The sequence below is a fragment of the Aethalodelphis obliquidens genome, unplaced genomic scaffold (assembly GCF_003676395.1).
Source record: "Aethalodelphis obliquidens isolate GAN/ISIS:26980383/991018 unplaced genomic scaffold, ASM367639v1 scaffold23, whole genome shotgun sequence".
NCBI lineage: Eukaryota > Metazoa > Chordata > Mammalia > Artiodactyla > Delphinidae > Aethalodelphis > Aethalodelphis obliquidens.
In genome coordinates, this window is record NW_020837967.1 from 24,134,355 (window position 1) to 24,152,288 (window position 17,934).

Genomic DNA, 17,934 nt, shown 5'->3' on the forward strand with positions numbered 1-17,934 from the left:
CGGACGACACGCAGCCCGCGGCCGCCGCTCCCGCCGCCGCCCGCCCGGCCGAGCCGCGGGGCCCGAGCGCCGGCGCCGGCGGGGCTGGGGCGCGCGGAAGCCACTCTACACAGGCAGCGCCGGGCACAAGTTAGTTCCTCGGCTCCGGGGCCTCGGCGCCGCGGGGACGAAACGCCGAGGGCGCCGAGGAGGAGGGGAGGGGGGCGCCGAGGGGCACAAGAGTGGGGAAAAGTGCGGAAAGAAGCAACAGCCGCTCCCCCGGAGCCCAGAAAAGTGGACGCCGCGTCCCGGCCGCCCGCCTGCGCCGGGGATGCGGCGGCGGCGGCGGCTAACGGTCCAGCGAGGCGGCAGGGGCGGCGGGAGCCGCTAGGCGGAGAGACCAGGTAAGAGACATAACGGTTCAGGGAGAGCGGGCGGCCGCGGCGCGGCTCCCGAGGCGGCGGCCCGGAGGGGGGCAGAGAGCACTACTTTCTACTTTCCCACTCCACTTGGCCCGTCCCTACCCGGCCGCCCCCAGCCCGGCTCGCCCCCCTCGCCCCCGGGGGCGCCCCAGCCGCCCGGCTCCCCCTGACTCCGCCGCTCCCCGGTCCGCTCCGCCACTCACCGTTATTGCGCCGCGGGTTCGCCTGCTTTCTGCGCTTACACCTGGGGCCATCCGCCATGATCCTCTCGCTTGTGTCTAAATGCTCGAGTCACCTCCTCCCCCTCCCTCCCTCCCCCTTCCCCCCCGCCCCTCCGCCTCCACCCCTCCCCCCTCCCCACCGCACCTGGTTTACGACACTCGCGGCTTTACGACATCACCTTCCTTACACCTAGAGGCGCTCGCTCTACGGCCGGAACCTTGTTGCTAGGGAGAGGACGGTTTGCGGCCGCTGGGGGAGCGGCCGAGTTTGCATTGAGGGGCGAGGGAGAAGTTTCCCCCAGGTGTCGCGGGTTGGGGGCGGGGGCGATGGGGATCGGTGCGGACGTGGTCCGAAGGGCGACTGGCCGTCGGAGTGAGAAAGGTAAAGTAGGAGGCTCTGAACCGGCCACACCCGCCGCGGCCGCCAGGGGCACGATCGGGTCTGGCTGATTCTCCCCGGGATCCGGTGTCCTCGGAGCTGCCCCCGGAGTGGCCGGAGCGACCTGTCCTCCCTCCTCCTCACGGGGGGTTCACGCACCCCGGGCCGCCCGGGGACGCCCCGGGATCGGGGCAGGCAGGTCCGGGGAGCGGAGAGGGGCTAGTTCGGGACACGCGGTGCCAGGGTAGAGGCCACCTGACCCCCGCACGTCTGCCTCTCTGCCCCTCCTCGGACGCACGGTTTTCCCCCGCGCGACCCGGGATGGGAAGTGACTTCAACGAGATAGAAGTCCAGCTGGAGCGACGGAGGGGCGAGGAGTTCCGCTTGCGAGCCACCTCGGCGGTAACGCGGCCTGAGTAATGCCCACGCCGGCCTGTCTCACTTCCTCCTCCGCGCCGGGCGCTCACCTGCTGTCACCTCGGCCGCCCCCGCCCCCGGCCGGCCAGATCCGAGGCTTCCAGACTTAGAGCTGAGGTTATCGACAGGCCGCGATTTAGTACCTAGACGGGCAGCTGTGGCTGCGAAGGACCTTCCGGCAAGAAACGAGGGCCGGCGGGGGCGGTCTTGGGGGCAGAGCCGTTGCGATCTTCTCTGAGTTCTTTGTACAAGTTCGGGGACTTCTGAAGGGCCACGTAGATAACACCACAAATACCAAGAAAGTCAGGTCTTAAGTGCTCGGTAGGGACTTAGCTTTCCCCTCCTCCCCGCCTTCAAATGAGGAAATGTCTTTGGGACCAACCTTACGGAATAAATGAGCCGGGCTGCACTTCGAATTGTGCAGTTCCAAGTGAACACGGTAAAAGATGACAGAGAAATTGAGGAGACCGGAGCGTGACGAAGTATGAGAAACAACCCAGTCACCTAGCACAGTGCTGTCACAGTAGGTGCTCAATAAATTCATGCCTATAATTTCTGCCGTGCCTATGGCTGGACTTTTTTATTATGTTAATTTTCTAAACACTCTCCAGACTTTTAGAAGATTCATTAATAATCTTTTCACACCTTTCAACTGAAATTTACAGCTGAAGTCTGGTAATTTAAAATTAGAAAGTTTAATCCTGAATATAGATGAAAATTCTCTCCCACGTTTGCTGTGGCATTTTGAGAAGTGAATGCATTATTTATTGGTGCGTGAAATGTGACTGTAAATATCCTTTGCTATACATTATGTCTATATGTCTGCTCCCTTCCTCAAGGCCACAACTAGAATTATCCGTCTTAATGATCATCTTAAGTACAGGCAGCCCTGCCTTTCCTCAGCACCATGTTAATTGACCTTGTACATGTGAGGACCAGAACCATGTTGGTGCTTTGCTTGGTTCAAGTGGTGCTTTTTCCCGATCCTCTTAAGAGCTGTGTGATGTTCTTCAATTTCCTTCTGCATCAGCTTGTAGACTTTATCCTTTGCTGGCATCTCCCCGCTCCCCCCACCCCAGCACACAGGCAGACACACACACGCACAGCTTTTTTACAGCTACCCTAATTTCCAGTCCGAAAAGAAAAAACAGAACAAAACAAAACTTTCTAACTCTAGTGCACGTTTCACGTACTTTTAAACTTAGAAAGTGTCCAACGTCTTTCTGAGGTGCCTGTCCTGACCCCCCGACTAGGCTTTCTTCGTTGTTCATCCTTACCTTGAAGTCAGAGAGACCAAGTCAAGCGATAAGCCAAGTGGAAGTCATCTTCCTTACTTTAGTGGTTACTGGTTTAGTTAGTTTGGGCCAGACTATTCAACTTCTTGCGGACAGGTACCTTTTTTGCGTTTTGTTTTTGCTTGTTCATTTCTGTGCCCTTAGCACTTAGCAGAGTACCTAGTCACAGAGCAGATGCTTGGTAGGTAAATATTTCTTTTAAAAGTGAGTATCGTTGACTTTTTCTGAATCTCTTCTTGGCTCTAACATAAGGGTTGTTTATCTGCCTTCATCACATTAGTTCTTAGGAGCAGTTGAAATCATGAATGTGAAAGCCATTTTCTGTCGTTTATATTCTGCCTTATTTTGAGGCTAATTGCTCTTGATTTTAGATTCTCCATAATCATTTCTCCCCAATGATTAATCCCGATCACTTCTGGTTTTTAAATATGCACAGGAAATATTGATGTTCCAAATTGTCTAATACAGAATTTCAATTTTGTAAAATCCTACAGTAATTAGATATAGATTATAAATTTAATATGTGGTTAATGCGCTTTATTTACTGTAATGTTCCCAAAATTATCGAACGCTAGACTGGAAAGAAAGCAGGCAAAAGTAAATCTCAAGATAGATTGCTGCTTTAAACCTGATGTGTATGTGATGGTTGCTTTCTCTCTTAAATGTAACTAAAGAATTGGAAAAAATCTTGAGAATAACTTTAGAAAAGGAATTTCTAAATAAATGTGTTAAACTTTAGGTTTATTTAGTCAATTATACCTCAATTAAAAAAAATTAGGCTTACTTTATTCAAACATGGTGGGGATACTAGAGTTTAGCATGTGTCCTGTATTGTTGTTGGTTTTTAGTAATCGTAGTGTCATTGTACAATATGTATTCAATATGTGCTCCTAGCTCTAATGTCACTGAAGTGGTAACACTGCTTCCAGGGAGTGCTGGGATTGCACATGTTGAAGGAGAGGTAGACTGCTAAAACTGAATTCCTGTAATCTTTTCTAAATTCACAGGGAAAATGTAAATGGGTAGAACATTTTCAATATTGAGTTTTTTCTATAAATTTTTCATAAACCCCTTGCACCTGCTGTTTGCGTTTCATGTAAGATTCATGTATAAGCTAGGATAAAATTTGACATAAAATTATTTTAAGTTTAAAATGTACATACTGCACAGTGTTCCACGTGGAGCATATGATTTCCGTGTACCTCACTTCCTGAACGCATTTGAGAAGTAGAACATAATGTGATTCTATAATCTTTGTTAAAGTAAGAAATCGGTTATTTTCACGGCAAGTTAATATATGTATTTCATGAAATAAGTTGACTTCGCTAACTTGTCAGGCTTTAATCTTAAAGTCTTGAGACATGTTGTCCATCAAAGGACAGCATGGAGAAGCCCCTCGAGAGTGGCCCCGCAGTCCGTGCTCAGTAGTGACTCTGGGTGTACATGGGTCACCATGCGTTGCAAGAGGGCAGTTCACCAAATTCTGTGTCACCAGATCAGGAAGGAAACAAGGCTACGGGGTGGCACAGAACCAACAGTTGTCCCGAGGACCCACACATGCTTTTCTAATGAAGCCTCCCGGGAGGTAATAATAGGGACAGGTGTTTTCCCCAAACCTCCCTGTGATTTTATTATATATTGCATCACAAAACTGTTTTTCCCTCTCTGGGGAATAAGGCTCCTATTTTTAATATAAGTCCGTGAAATGTTAACCCATGGAGCTTCTAATCTGGGGGACAGTTTTTTGGGAACATGTCTAACATAGAGAGATGTTAAATATAAATAAACGTAGAGAGAGAGAGATGTTTGAAGGCTGTTAATGAACATCCAAAAAGTAAAGCTGATCTTTTCCGTAAAGTCATAGTGATTAAAACGATTGCATTCAAAGGCTGCCTCTACAGAAGATAGATTAGTTTCTGTTATTGAAATCACTTGTGAACATGAGTGGCATGTTTTTTCTTATACTTAACAACTATAGGTAGGTAATTTGTACTAGAGAAAGCAACATGCATATTTTGGATTTGAGGGAATTTTAAGAATCTACCGTGGTATCAGGGGTCTGATATCAGGTTTCTTATATTGTTTTGCTGTTTTTTCCCCTTTGTCTCAATGCATTTCTTTTCTCTGGCATCTTGGCTTATTTTTAGCAGCCGACTGGTTCTGCTGCAGAGTATTGCTATTTCTTTGACCTACAGTCCTAGCCTTCTGTATTCCACAGACCTTCAGTCATAATCACTGCCACTATTCAATCCTTTGAGTATACATGTTAAAAATATTTGCAGTCAATAACAGGTTTTAGATGTCCCACCACCGTGTTAAACTCACGTGGAAAAGTTGGCAATGAGAAACACACTGTGTTCAGACATAGCCACAACTTTAAGGCCCCTGGTCAGGCCCTTCAGAAGTTCTTTCGTCTTACGCCTCCATTTTTCTTCGCTCACTCTCTTTATCCCACTTACATTAGTAGAGCACACCTGGGCCCCTCTCTGCTCTTTCACGTTTTAATCATTCTCTTCCTCCATCTTTCTTCGTCCCAGGTCTTGCCCAGATCTGTTTGGATCGATTCCCTTTTTCTTTTTGTTCAAGGCCTTTTGAACCATCCCCACCCTGTGAAATATCAGTACTTTTCCATATTATGCTGGTTATATCCTCTGTCCCTCAAAGTCCAGTCTCTGCCTTTCTGTGCTCTGAAAGGCTGATTCCTGTGGACCACATCACCCAGGCTCCTTTGTCCTTTGGTTTCTATTTGATTTCAGCCCATTTGGAGGCATTGGCAGATGATCAGAGGAAGGAAAGAGAGAGAGGTCAGGATATTAATTTCACCTTCCCCCACACTCCCTCCTGCCTGTCTGTGGCTTTTGGCAGGCGCCTGGCTCCTCTACCTAAGGCCGTGGCTCGGGTCAGACAGTCCTGTCCCATGGCTACAGGTCTTGGCAAGTTCCAGAAACCGTGCCTTCCCTTTGTCCTTTCAGGCCTAGAGAGGGTAATGGTTTCCTCCTGCTGTGAGTCCTTGGGTACTTCATCCCTTATTGGTTCCCCTAGAGCCTGCCCACATCCATGTAAGTAGTCTCTTCATCAAACTCTCTGCAATTTACCCTTGGGGCATGCCATCTGCTTCCTGTCAGGCCCCTGAGTAGTACACATCTAGAAATAAAATACGTTTTTAGCTTTACTTTTTTTTTTTTATGATTAAGCATTTTTTAAAATTTTATTTATTTTTGGCCGTGTTGGGTCTTCGTTGCTGCGCGCAGGCTTTCTCTAGTTGCGACGAGCAGGGGCTACTCTTCGTTGCGGTGCACGGGCTTCTCACTGCGGTGCCTTCTCTTGTTGCGGAGCACGGGCTCTAGGCACATGGGCTCAGTAGTTGTGGCACACGGGCTCAGTAGTTGTGGCGCATGGGCTCTAGAACGCAGGCTCAGTAGTTGTGGCACACGGGCTTAGTTGCTCCGCGGCATGTGGGATCTTCCAGGACCAGGGATCGAACCTGTGTCCTCTGCGTTAGCAGGCGGATTCTTAACCCCTGCGCCTTATTTCTTATTAGTCAAGAATTCTGTTTCCATCGATTACAACACTAGAGTTTGAATGTGATGTCATCACTGACAGGCATATACTCATGTTCTAATATGTGTACATGCAAAATCTGGCAGAGCTTAGGAATGTGCCGGAGTCTATGACATCGTAATTATTCAGTTACTGGTTTTGTAATGAGGGCCCCTGCCTTGGTTGACCTAAAAGTAGGAGAGACTACTTCTATATACTTAAAGCAGTGAGTGGGAGGGCATCACAGCACTGCAGTATTAAGGTGGAGGTGGCTGGTTGTCCCCATAGGTTTCTTCCCCTTTTAATAATGGAACCCGCCACACTTGTCACGTGGCCCCTGGCATGGCCGTTGCACGTACCTCGCTGCTGCTGTGCCTCTCAGTCCTGGCCCGTGAGATGTGAGTGATGCCCTGGTTGGTGAGGTCCCTCAAGAGGGAGCGGTTCACCATTCCTCAGAACTCCTCTTCTTGCTGGCTGGGATCAGACGTGCCGACGAGCGCTCCTTCAGGTTAAGGGAGGCACGGCAGCAAGACTGAAGGAGCCCGAGTCCTTGATGGTGTGGGAGAGCATTACCAGCCCTCGACTTCTGCTGCCAGAGCCCTGTTCTGGAGAGACAAGTAAACTTCGATCTTCTTTCAGCCGCCACTGTCTTCGGTTCTGTCATGTGGAGCCAAGGTTAACCTTGTCCGATGTGTTGTAGGTATTGTAGGTTAGTTTCCTGTTGCTGCTATAAAAAAAATGACCACCAACTTGGTGGCTTAAAGCAACACACACGTATTATCTTACAGCTCTGGATGTCAGGAGTCCGGAGCGGGTCCCGCTGAGCTGGAATGAAGGTTTTGGCAGGATTGGGTTTTTTCGGAAGGCTCGAGGGGAGAACCCGTTTCCCGGCGTTTTCCAGCTTCTGAGGCCGCCCACGCTCCTTGACGCCTGGGCCTCCTCCATCTTCTAGGCCATCAGCCCGGGGCCGAGCCCATCAGCCCGGGGCAGAGCCCATCCCGTGCTGCCAGCTTGCTGGCTCTCTTTCTGCTCGGCTCTTCCAAGTCTGAGGGCTTTTGTGGTTAAATTAGGTCCACCTGGATCATTCAAGGTATCGTCCATTTCAGTGTCAGCTGATAACGATTAGTGAGCTTAATCCCATAGGCAGCCTTAATGTCCCTTTGCCCTATGACCTAACATAACACACAGTCTGTGCCCAGGGGATTAGGGCATAGACATCTTTGGGGGCCACTATTCTGCCTACCAGAGCATGCAAGCTCTCAGTTTCGTGATTGAGAAACATGTTTGTATCGATTAATTTGTTCATCTTTAATTGATAAGCAGCTCTAAAGCCTTTTGCTACGTGGTCATTACTTTTTATATAACATTGAACATTGTGCCACATGGAAGTTCTAATAGTAATTCATTGGTTCATCTATTCACCTAATATTCTAGCATTCTAACGTGACAGGCACTGTGTGGGGCTAGGAATGCCTAGTACGGTCCCTGACTTCAAGCAGCTCACAGGTCTGTGGAAGAAACAAACTGATAAAGAGCCTGTTACACAAGGGTCAGGTTGGTATAGTGCACACAGGAGAGACATCTGAAGTACCCTGGAGTCAAGGAAGTCTTTCTTGAAGAAGTGATGGAATTTGTCGGGAGGAGCAGGGAAGAGTGTTAAAGGCAGAAGTGACAACAGAAGTCTCCAGATGAAGGTCCTGTGCTTTGGGGCGGGGGATGGGGGGGCAGTAGGGGGTGTGAGGAGGTGGCAAATCCCATGGAGGAACCACAGCAAATAAAACCCCGCGTGCTCCCGAAAAGGCCGCAAAGGTGGGTAGGCAGGAGCCAGATCCCGGGAAGGCGCTAAGGTTTGGGGACCTTATGCTGACGAATTGTAAGCCACGGAAAGGTTTTTGTAAAATCAAGGGTGTCCACGTTATATGTGTTGATTAGTGTCGTGGTGCCGGGCGTGGGGAGCGGGTGAGCAGAGCAAGCGTCAGGGGAGCTTCAGAGGTTTCTTCCTCTGGAATAATCGGTCACTGAGGAAAAACTCAGCAAGTAAAAGTGCACGTACGAGCTGTGACTGTCCAAATGAAGCACAGGTGAAAGAACATTTCCACAGCAAGTAGCGTAATCCTGCTGTGAAAAGCAATGCAAAGCATAATTACTACTGAGTATTTACATTATTAATAGAGTGGTTTCAGTTTATACATTCTCCTAGTGCTCTTACCAGCTCCCAGTACTGCAGTAGTACACGGCAGACCCTCGAAATTGTATACTAAATGAATGAATATTTTAAAAAAGGGTCTCCAATGTGTCTTTTAACACTTGCTTTTCTTCCCCAGTAGTATGTTTACTACAGCCTAATGCACAAATGCTAACATCCTCCCCGTCCAGATTCTGCGGTCTTCCGATTACCTGACATATTTCCAGGGAGGCAGGATAGTTTTCTTCCCATAGATTGCACGTTCTCTCAGCAGTTTTCTGATACAACTTATCAGAATTCGTGGGAATTGGGCAACCAGCCCCACATAGCTAGTAATTCCCTCACACCCTTCAGAGCACTTCCTACCTACCACTGTTGTAGCATTTGCTACCTTTACTGGGTGATTGACATCTCTCTCCTCCCAGGCTGAGCTTTTCATCTTTGTATTTCTGGTACCTAAAGCAATGTCTGTCTAATGGGAAGTCCACTCAGTTAATTATGGAAAACAGTGAAAGTTCCTGCCATTTGTGAATCATTCTGGTGGAGGGGTTTTGTGAAGAGCAAATGAGAATACTGTATGTGAGGTTTACATGGTGCGTGGCACATGGCCAACAGTAAATGATAGATGATACGGCAAAGGCAAACTCTTGGGCAAAGAGCAGAGTCAGATATTAAGCATAATCCACTAGAATTCCTACACAGTGCCTTTCTGTTCAGGGTAAAAGATAAGATGATTTTTATCCCTGAAAATGTCACTTCAGGTGTAGGTGGAATGATTCTAATTAAAAGGCAGAAAGAAGAGATGATATTAACATGTTGTTTGTTTCACGTTAGCTGGAATATTTGTTATATTGTCTAGAGATACTGTTGGCTCCCATTAGCTATATTATCTATGGAAAATCTATCTACACAGTAAGTGAACTTCCTTCCCTAGTATGAGTAACGCTGTTTGCAATGCAGTTAGATGACGTGTGGCACTTTTTAAAAATACAGGTTAAAAATTACGAAAGGAATGTAAAAACTCTCTTTGTTTTGTTTTCTGGTTTGTGTGTAGCAGACACCAACTCAAAGTGGCCCAAGCGGAAAAGAGAGGGATTTTTAATAAGGATGTAAGTGTGTGGGCTTTTGGCCATGGAATCCGAGAGCAGGCGGGCAGCCAGGTCTCAGGAGGGAGGAGCTGGAACACCTGTAGACCTGCAGGTGGTGTCCCTCCCTTTCTCACCTCTGCGTCTCTCTCGCATCCGATTCATTTTCTTTGCAGACCTCCTGCTGGGCACGAGGGTGGGATGGACACAGGAGAGGTCTATTACGCAAGACTTAGGGTGAAAGCAGTCATTCCTACTCCTGTACCATGTTGGGATTATTCACTTTTCACATGTAGTTTATACAGTTATAATAATGCCTAGTTTTTGCCATATTCATATATAAGAACCGTGTATAATTTAGTAGTATTATACTGTTTTCACTTAACAAACACATTTTCCCAGGTAGGCACAGAACCTTTATGCTTGAATTTTTTTTTTTTTACTTAACTATAACATTCCTCAAATTGATATACTATAACTTACTAAACCAGTTATATATTATTGAACATTTACATTATTTCCAGTTTTTTTGTTTTGTGAAGAATGGACACTATTGTATGGTTTTTGATCATTTCCTAGGGAAATATTCTCAAAACTGGAATTATTTTGTCAGTGGGAACGAACACGATTGTATCTTTTTAAACCTATTGTCAGCATGCTTTTGAAAAGGGTTGTACGAACGTATGATGCCACTAGAAATATATAAGAATTTGTCTCACCGAGACTAAAAATTTTTGAAAGTTGGTAGCTTATTCACACTGATTGGAAACATACGAATCACTCTGTGTTTTAGAATGTGTATACAGGAAGACACTTAAATGGACTAAGGAAGAACATATATGACTATATAGTAAATTCCCTACTGGATTGAACCATTAATAATTCCAGCCCTGGACCTTGAGACCTATTCAAGCCCTTTCATACCTAGTGTTTTTAAAATATGTGTATGTTTATTCATTTGTTTATTTAAAATTCACTTATTAGTGAAAGAACAGTTTGTATTTTAGATTCTAATTAAGCTTATCACTGGATTTTTAAATAAATGTCTAGTAAAATAACAGTATTTAGAATTTTTGTGAGTTTCACATTCTCACTTGCTCTTATGAAATAATCAGTTAACTGCAAGTATCCTTTTTCTATGGGATAGCAAAGGTTAGCAATTTTGGAATACTTGAAAAAGTATACTTGGCTATCAAATAAATTAGAGCAGGGGCTTCCCTGGTGGCGCAGTGGTTGAGAGTCCGCCTGCTGATGCAGGGGACACGGGTTCGTGCCCCGGTCCGGGAAGATCCCACGTGCCGCGGAGCGGCTGGGCCCGTGAGCCATGGCCGCTGAGCCTGCGCGTCCGGAGCCTGTGCTCCGCAACGGGAGAGGCCACAGCAGTGAGAGGCCCGCGTGCCGCAAAAAAAAAAAAAAAAAATTAGAGCGTAGTCCAAAGGAATTCCTAGGAATACTATGCCATCACTTAAAAAGAATGAAGCAGCCGATCTGAAATTAAAGTCAGATAAAATGGCATGATAAAGGACAGCGTGAGTAGTTAGCTACCATTTATTTTATACACACAATTATACACACACGCGGCTGTGTGTAAGCTAGAAAGATGACGATACTCAAAATCATGATAAAGTGATTCCATTAAAAGCTGTAAGGTAGTGATACAGCCAGCTCTTAGCCGTAGACATAGCATGGTCTGACAGAACTGCAAATCACCATTAGCCAATATTTTTACTTTTGATCCACATCCAGACTGTACAACTCTGGCCAGTTTCCCATTTTGCTGAATTTCTATGGCGAATTCTTAACTCAGGTGGTTTTTCTTTCTCTGTCAAGATTGCCTTCATCTGGCAAAGGGAACTTAGGGAAGGAAGAACAGTTAGCAAAAGGTGGATGAACGAGTGAATGAATAAATGAATGAGATTTGAGAGTCCACACGCAGTAGTTTACTGTAGGCATAAGCTTGGGCAAGTCACCTCACTTCCTTGAGCCCAAGTTCCTTCTCTGTGGGATTAAGCCTAATTTCCCTACATAAACCAAAATTCCCTACACATTCACAGGGTCTTGGTGAGTATGACGTGAGATCATGTGTGCGGACGTTATTTTGAAAACTGTTAAGACATGGAATTTTGAAGTTTTACTGTACAAACCCGTATCATTATAAAAAATTCTTCCTAAAGCCAAATATTAATGAGTTTTGAATAATTAGCTCCTTTGTATTTTATTTGAACCTCTGTAGTATTAACTCATTTCAGCAACATATACTGAGTTATTTTTAATTTCTTTCGTTTCTCTTGCTCACCCTCTAATGGAAGTGCCTTTAAACAATGAAAAGGTCAAAAACAAAATAGATGCAAAGGACAAAGTAACAAGAGGTCTGAACTAAAAAGGTGTATCAAATACTTGACGATTACGTCACAACCACCCTGATAAACTTTTGGAAAATATTTGCTTTTTATTTCTGAAGGTATTCGCAAAGGACTGGCTTTGGTTTTACGACCAGTTTTGTCTCTGAAATTGTCTGCCAGGATTTCAGCCAGCTGTCAAATGCAATAGACTTTAGTCACGTTTTTCCTTCTAGGTTACTTTATAAAGTGTTCCTACAGACCATTTTAAAAATGCCCACAAATAACACAATTATTATTTACTCCTAACTTTGACATTGTTTTACATTTTTGTTGTATAACTTTAGAGAATTATGTTTTTTTACCTTCAGTAGCAATATTTTAGTTATAGGTAAAGTCATTCCTATTTAAAATAGTATGGAAAGCATGCACATTTGGAATCAACGTTATTCAACGTGTTTTGCTGTTACTTACAACTAGCAATTAATACCATTTTAATGTAAGCAGTTGTGGAGTTTAGTCATTTTATGTACATTGAATGAATTAGTCATTAAATAAGTATCTTTTCTCTTTAGTGGCTCAACTAATTTCTTGATTCTGCCCATCTGATATGTGCTTTTGATTGGGAAAGTCACTGACAGATATCTGTTATGGTCTTTCGGATACTGTTACAATGATATGAAAGATCTTCTGGCAGATATCTTTATTAGCTAACCGGTGGCATATTTAGTAAATGCCAAAAGGTAATATATGAATATAAAACATCCAGTGCTCAGCAGAAACCTTATAAGTGGCAGAAATGGTGAATAGGAGAAATCACTCAGAAATTGTTCGCTAACAGAAAAAGATAAAAAAAATGGACTATGTGAGAAAAATGTAATTAGTCTCATGGGATGGTCGAATAAGCTTATTAGTTCTTCCCTGTTTTATTTTATTTTCTGTACCTATAGAAGTCGTAGTAAATCAAGAGAACATATGGCCTGAATTTTTGTTTTCCTTATTCCCTAGTTTACTTATATTTTTGTCCTCCCTCGAACTTATTTTCTCCAGACTTCGGGTATGTTATGGACGTAAATCAAACCACTACAATCCACTTTGGGGGTTAATGTTGGTTGTAAAGCCTGTCCTCATTTGCATCTGCTCCCCTTCCATTGCTGGTCAGCATCAAACTGACCAAAATATTATCAACCAGACAGAAGCGCTAGATGTTGGACAACCCATTAGCTAGAAACCCATCCCCTGGATAATTCAAAATCTATTGAAGCTCTTCCCCATATACAAACTTGTGCTGTAGTTGCATTCGTTGTTGCAGTTTTCCTTTGCACAGCCTTGGAAAACACAGATCAGTGGGGTAGCAGCAAAAGACATCGTGATACCAAATAGGGAACGAGCTTAACCTCTTAATTTCCAGGCCACTTGATAGCAGATACAGTTCATTACACAGGAAAATTGCTTGATCTTGGGATAAGAGGGTGCTGGAGGTGAGGGAAAATGAGTTAGTCACCAACACAGTTCACCTTGCAATTCAGTCATTTAGATCTAACTGGAGAATGATTGCTGTCGCATTCCAGGTGAAGAATGAAAGCTTATTTCCACAATAAAATGGTGAATCATGTATCCACTGTGTCTAGATTCGAGAGCAAAAAGGAAGGAAAAGGAAGGAGGGAAATATCCTACGTACGCTGATGCACACTTACCAGCATAATAGAGAACGTACAATTTGTAGAGCCTTTGTAACCTATCACGATGGTTTTATTTGAGCTTTGTTACAGCACTAATAGATATTATTTCCGTCTCATATGTGTGGAAACAGAATCAGAGAGGCTACCGTCACCTAGTTGATGATAGTCTAGACTGGAATTCCAACCCAGATTGTAACTACAAATCCTACGTTCAAATTCTCTTGTACTCGATAAACATAAAAGCATATCCAGGGCTTTGCCAAAACAAAGTTCTAAAGCATAAAGGAAATGTTAACATTCAGAAAAATAATTAGGAGCAGAAATATTTTGGTGAACATTTTGTTATACATCAAGCATTTCTATAAGTTTTCTCATGATGTACAAAATTTTGAATGACTTGTAATTCTTTCTCTATCCCCTCTTCTCTACTTGAGCAGTTCCATGAACACGAGACATTCTCTCCTTCTCTCATGTTTCAGAAGATCCTTTTTCCCCCCATCCACATCCCTCCTAATCTGCTTCATTGATTTCTCTAGTCTCCAACAACAAAGTTTTTAATCACCTTTATTTCATAATCAATTGTTCCCTGTCTTCTCTCTCATGCTCCATTATAAACACTTTTATGATAGAGACCATGGCTGATAACTCCTGTTATGGTTGATGACTATGTCTGGAACGTATATGTATTTTTAAATATTTTCTATGATAGATAACGACCATCAATGGCTGGTATAAGAAGAGGGTCCTGATTGGAAGCTGATACAGAAGGACAGCACAACTTGTCTCAGAGTAATTGACCTGAACTTAACCCGATAGGAAGCAAAAACCTGGAAAAGGGGCAGCCCTTTTAAAATGAGCTACTGGGGATGAGGCATCACATTTTATACCATTACATGTGGTATTAGTACATCTGAATTCTGAGAGCCAAGGAGGAAAAGATTCATTTGGGGAGCAGACGTCTTTGACATGACTAGACCAAAAGGAGGAAGACAGCAGTCAAAAGATGAAAGATATCCATCACTGAAAACAACTTAAATTCTGAATTAGAATTTAGGAGCCCTGGAATAGAAAGGGATCTAGATTGTCCATGAAAGTGGGGACACATGACAATACAGCTTGGGAGTTACGGAGACAGAAAAAGTCAAGAATATATCTTCTAGAGTGAATACTTCTAACAGGCAAAACTAAGAGTTTGGGGGAGAAAATCTAACATCCCATTGTTGCTAGCATAACCCACAAACATAATACAAAGATTCTTTTGAAACATAATTTTAGAGTTTTTATCTTAATATGATACCTGGGGCCAAGAGTTCATAACTATGGTAGCTCCTCTTGGACCAAAAGAAATGGCCAACCGGATAACAGAATTAATTGCTGGGACTGTCGAGGTTCTGTGCCTTCAATGTGTACATTTTAAAATAGCCAACAGAAAAATTAAGGACTGGCAGAAATACAGATGTTGGGGAGGAAACGTTTTTTCAGATAGCACAAGATGCTTCAGTTGTCATGGAAGGCAACTCCAGCAGCAGGGCCAGACCTCAAAAACACGCACCACTCGCAGCATCCTGTAACCTACTTTTTCAAACCAGGGCTCTCTGTAGGCAAAAACAAATGACTGCAGAGTAGGAAGAAATCTCAAAAGCCTACCCCCAAACAGCTTTAAAGGTAAAAGTCAAAATGTTTCGAAGTAATTGTGTCTCAACTAAGACATTACTACAAGAATAAAGATGGTTTTATATAGATGCACATACACGTAAGATGTAATGATTAAGGATTTGAAAGAGTACAATGAGATAAACAATGTATTAACTGGATGTCTAAGAGTAATGATAAAAAGATAAGGGTCTAGTCACACTATCCAAGAAGAAAATTTGGAACAATATAGATACAGGCGCTAGTAATTTTCCGCAAAGAAACGTCAGCAGAGAAAGAATGCCTTTTAAAAGTCATCCAAGTCATTAACAAAGGTCTTAGAACAAAAGAAATCATAGTGAAATAGAAAGATTTCTGGGTGGAGCCAACTATTGGTTTAAGGCGTAAGAATTATTGTTCTCTCAGTATCAAGAAGGTCAGTGTGGTAAGCTCAGTACAGGAAATACTGCCGGATTGTTTTTAGAAAACTGGACAGCGCCGTGCGCCAAGTAAGATAAAACAGATCAAATATTAAGCCCAAGATGTCAAAACATGCCATTTAACCTTATACATCTACCTTGGGACCAAGGGAGAGTGTCTAATCTTTTTAAAGAGGGACACTTAAGAAGAATTCATTTTTTTTTCATTCATCTGACAAATATTTATTGATCTGCTTCTGCGTGCCAGGCACTGTTCTAAGTTGCTGGAGACACCAAGGAACCAGACAGACAAAAATCCTTGCCCAGCAGAACTTAAGCGCTAGTGGAATGAGACAAATAAGAAGCAACGAATACAATAAGCAAATTGTATGACGTGTTAGAAGAGGATTAAATGCTATGGAAAAGGAGAACGGGGTAAGAGTAGTTGGAGACGCAGAGGGGTCATGATTCCCTCTGGTAAATTACTGAACAGAATTCCAGTGCGCTGGTAACACGTTCTCAGAAAGGTGTGTGCTGGTATGGCCAGGAGGGTGTCGGGAGAGCCAGGCAGGTAGGATGTGTTCAGTCCACGATTGTTTGATTTTAACTGCTCGGTAAGTCTCGTTTGGTTCAAAGCAAGTGTCAGAGCAGAACATGTTAGGTGCGGAATTCTCATAAGAATATATAGTTTGTTACAAATGCTATAATGAAACCTGTGGTGTCTCCCATTAATTGACTCCCTAACACCTGTTCTCTTTGTTTACTTTTGTTTTTCATTATGTTAGATACCATTTCACTACTGTTTTAAAACAAAGTAAGTGAACATATGTGCAGTTTTCCTTATAAAACGTTTACCTTCTTTCCGTCAGTGTTAATGATGATATAGTTGCCTGTGTTTGTATGTTGGCGAAAATAGGGCTGATGTCTTTAATTACCGAGACGGAACATGTAGAGCTTCATCCATTTGCACAGGGCCCTGGAGAATGTGGAGGGGTTTGCTGGCTTGGGCCAGGGGCCGCAGGCTTCATGTACCTTTGCATGGCTCTTCTAATGTCATCCAAGTACGTCATCCGTGACACTAAAGTCCAAACCACATCGATGTGGGGACTTCTGCCTCCTTTCTCAACCCTTGAAGGATCATTAGAATTAGGAAGCTGATGGATTATTCTTAAACTAGTCATCATAGTTCAAAGAGCTTTAGGCTTTGACCACTGAACATCTCGCTCGATCCTCAGAATAACATCATGATGTCAGGAACATTCTTTGGGAAACTGAGGCGCAGAGATGTTGTTTTCCCAAGGTCCCTCACCTAGTGGGGTGGACGTGGAGAGCATGGTGTGTGAGGCCCAGATGGATACTACACTGATCTTAAGAAAAAGAAACCCGTTAAGTTATTTAGGGTTAAGAGATTTGGTTTTGTTGTGAAAACCGGAGCAGTATTTAACAGAGCTTACCACATCTGGGTGCTGCGACGCCTAGGTGAGCCTCGTCCTTGAATGACTAAGCACCTTTCCCCGCTTTGTCCACAGTTGGTTCCTGTTTCTCAGCAGCTCAGCTTACCTCACCCCACCCCTCCTTTTCATCCCCGGGGAGCAGGGTGCGGGTAGGACCAGGACTGTTATAATCTCTAGTAAAGGAAGCAACCAAGTATGCACGAGAACTTTAGTTGGCTTCTTTTAATGTTATGGTCACCTAGGATACAAACTCTAGAATTTTTTTTTTTTTTTTTTAACTTGGCCGCACCGTGGGGCTTACGGGATCTTAGTTCCCCAGCCAGGGATTGAACCCATGCCCTCGGCAGGGAGAGTACGGAGTCCTTAACCACTGGACCGCCGGGGAATACCCCTAGAATTTTTTAAAGAATGAAACATCTCCTGTACAGTCATTCTTAACAATTCACGATTTTTGTAAGATTGAAAAAAATTTCAAACTGGATGTTGTAAAAAATTAATATTTGCAAGTCTGTGTTTTGCTGCTTTGTATGTGATGTATGGATCGAGCCAAAATTTTAGAATTTAAATGTGTGGAATGTTCCAGTCTCAATACTCGTGTTAGTACAGAAGCAGACCTGCTAAACCCTGGGTCATTGTAGTCCTTTACTGTGTATTAATACACGTCTGGAACGTCCATAGGCTTTGCCTCAGGTCTCTGTTTCCAACTTGGTCATGAAGCTTGCGAGAGAATATCCTACCCCATTTTGTTTAGGAAACAGTGAAGAAAAGAAAAGATACTCTCCTTGAACTCTAAAGTTTTTTTCCCGTGCTGTTCAAAAATGTTCTCAGAGGGGTGTGTGTGTGTGTGTGTGTGTGTGTGTGTGTGTGTGTGTGTGTGTGTGTGTG

General features: G+C 44.0%; 1 protein-coding gene and 1 long non-coding RNA gene across 3 annotated transcripts in view; one reads left to right on the plus strand and one right to left on the minus strand.

Annotated features, from left to right (window-relative positions):
- The window catches only part of ZEB1 (zinc finger E-box binding homeobox 1), a 194,598-nt gene extending 193,917 nt beyond the window's left edge, over positions 1-681 (minus strand). For both annotated transcript variants that reach the window (XM_027122070.1, XM_027122069.1), the window contains exon 1: positions 605-681. In XM_027122070.1, the coding sequence (XP_026977871.1) occupies positions 605-662 (58 nt within the window). In that variant the 5' untranslated portion in view covers positions 663-681. The remainder of the gene's footprint in view (positions 1-604) is intronic.
- LOC113628431 (uncharacterized) overlaps positions 7-17,934 on the plus strand; it is a 202,674-nt gene continuing 184,746 nt past the window's right edge. Inside the window, exon 1 of the long non-coding RNA XR_003436097.1 lies at positions 7-383. This is a non-coding gene — a long non-coding RNA (uncharacterized LOC113628431). The remainder of the gene's footprint in view (positions 384-17,934) is intronic.